Below are 1,338 nucleotides of genomic sequence, written 5' to 3'. Positions count from 1 at the left end.
AATTAAGTTAATTTCAACAAATAATGATTACACGTATTTAAATTCTTTTTTTTAGAAATACTACTATTAATGATATTTTCAATATTAAAAATTTCAACACAAATTTAGATAATTTGATATAAAAAATACTAATTTAAGTTTTTGTTAAATTTTTAAGTTAAATAGTGAATTTTTTATTCATTTCCAATTCTTAGCATTTGGATTTTTATTTCTTTTTTAGTATTCTCTGAAATTAGGACGTCTTTTAGTAGCATAAGGATCAGAGTCAGATACTTTCTTAACTTACTCGTGTTCGAACTTAGCCCAAAGCTTTTCGTATTCTTTAGTATACTTCTAACATAATTCTTCACTGTCGATTATAGAAAGGTTTTCTTGGTTTTTCTCAACAGCCTATTGAGTCCAGTTGAATGATCCATTGACTAAGATATGACCATCAATGATAGCAAACTTGTTGTGCATATGAGCAGTTGGATCGCTATCTAATCTGCAAGGAATACCTGCATCAGCTAAATCTTGGATATCAGAACCTCTATTTGTTGAGCATTCATCATCAGTAATGATTCTACGAATAATTGAATAAAATAATATTATTTAAAAGTTAAAAATAAGCTAAAATTTAAAATATTTTACCTAACTTTAACTCCTTTTTTGTGAAGATCATAAAGAGCCCAAGCTAAATAATCATTAGAAATTGTGAAAACACAGACATCGATAGTCTTATGAGCAAGATTCAAGTATCTATTTAATAGGTTGATAATAAAATTACATTTTTAAAAATTATAATCATAATTAATTACTCAACTATTCTGCTTTCATCATCTTGAGGGAAGAAAAGAGCATCTAAGAATGATGGCTTTCTAATGGTGACCTCTCCTAAAAGGTGGAAAAGAGCATCTTTAACTCTAAGTTAATAGGATTAAATATAATTAATGTTAATTAAAACAATTTTTTAATTAATATTACGCATCAACTTTCTTATCTTGTTAAGAATCTCCAGTTCTAAGCTCATCGATCAAGTTGCAAATGTCAACACGAGATATCTCATCAATATGCTTTTTAGTTACTATATTAAATATTTTATGAATTCTGCTATTTTATAAAAATGTTTAATGAATTACAAGCTACAAAGTTTTTTTTGTTAGCTTCATTGATTTCTAAATTCTTGTAGGAAGCTCTAAAATCTTCTCTGCAGGTTTGGTCTTCTAATTTATCCATTTATTGTTTTTTTTTTGTGATTTTTTTGTTATTTTTTAATTAAATTTGTTATATCTTTTTGATGAAAACGAAGATATATCTGATATTAAAATAAGTTATCTAAACAAAATAGTGATAAAAAAT

General features: G+C 25.6%; 1 protein-coding gene across 1 annotated transcript; it reads right to left on the bottom strand. All coding sequences in view use genetic code 6, as the record gives it.

Annotated features, from left to right (window-relative positions):
• Positions 1 to 177: 177 nt before the first annotated feature.
• On the bottom strand, positions 178 to 1,215 carry TTHERM_02188720 (PLD-like domain protein; the record flags this gene model as incomplete). The annotated part of the gene is made up of 5 exons (XM_001028688.3): positions 178 to 562; positions 631 to 738; positions 798 to 902; positions 964 to 1,063; positions 1,119 to 1,215. 5 exons carry the CDS (start codon positions 1,213 to 1,215, stop codon positions 178 to 180), a joined length of 795 nt encoding a protein of 264 aa, XP_001028688.1.
• Positions 1,216 to 1,338: the final 123 nt, after the last annotated feature.

Source organism: Tetrahymena thermophila, assembly GCF_000189635.1.
Source record: "Tetrahymena thermophila SB210 genomic scaffold scf_8254163, whole genome shotgun sequence".
In the NCBI taxonomy this organism is placed as follows: Eukaryota; Ciliophora; class Oligohymenophorea; order Hymenostomatida; family Tetrahymenidae; genus Tetrahymena; species Tetrahymena thermophila.
Note: the sequence above shows the minus strand (reverse complement) of the source record. Positions and strands in the feature narration are given on the sequence as shown.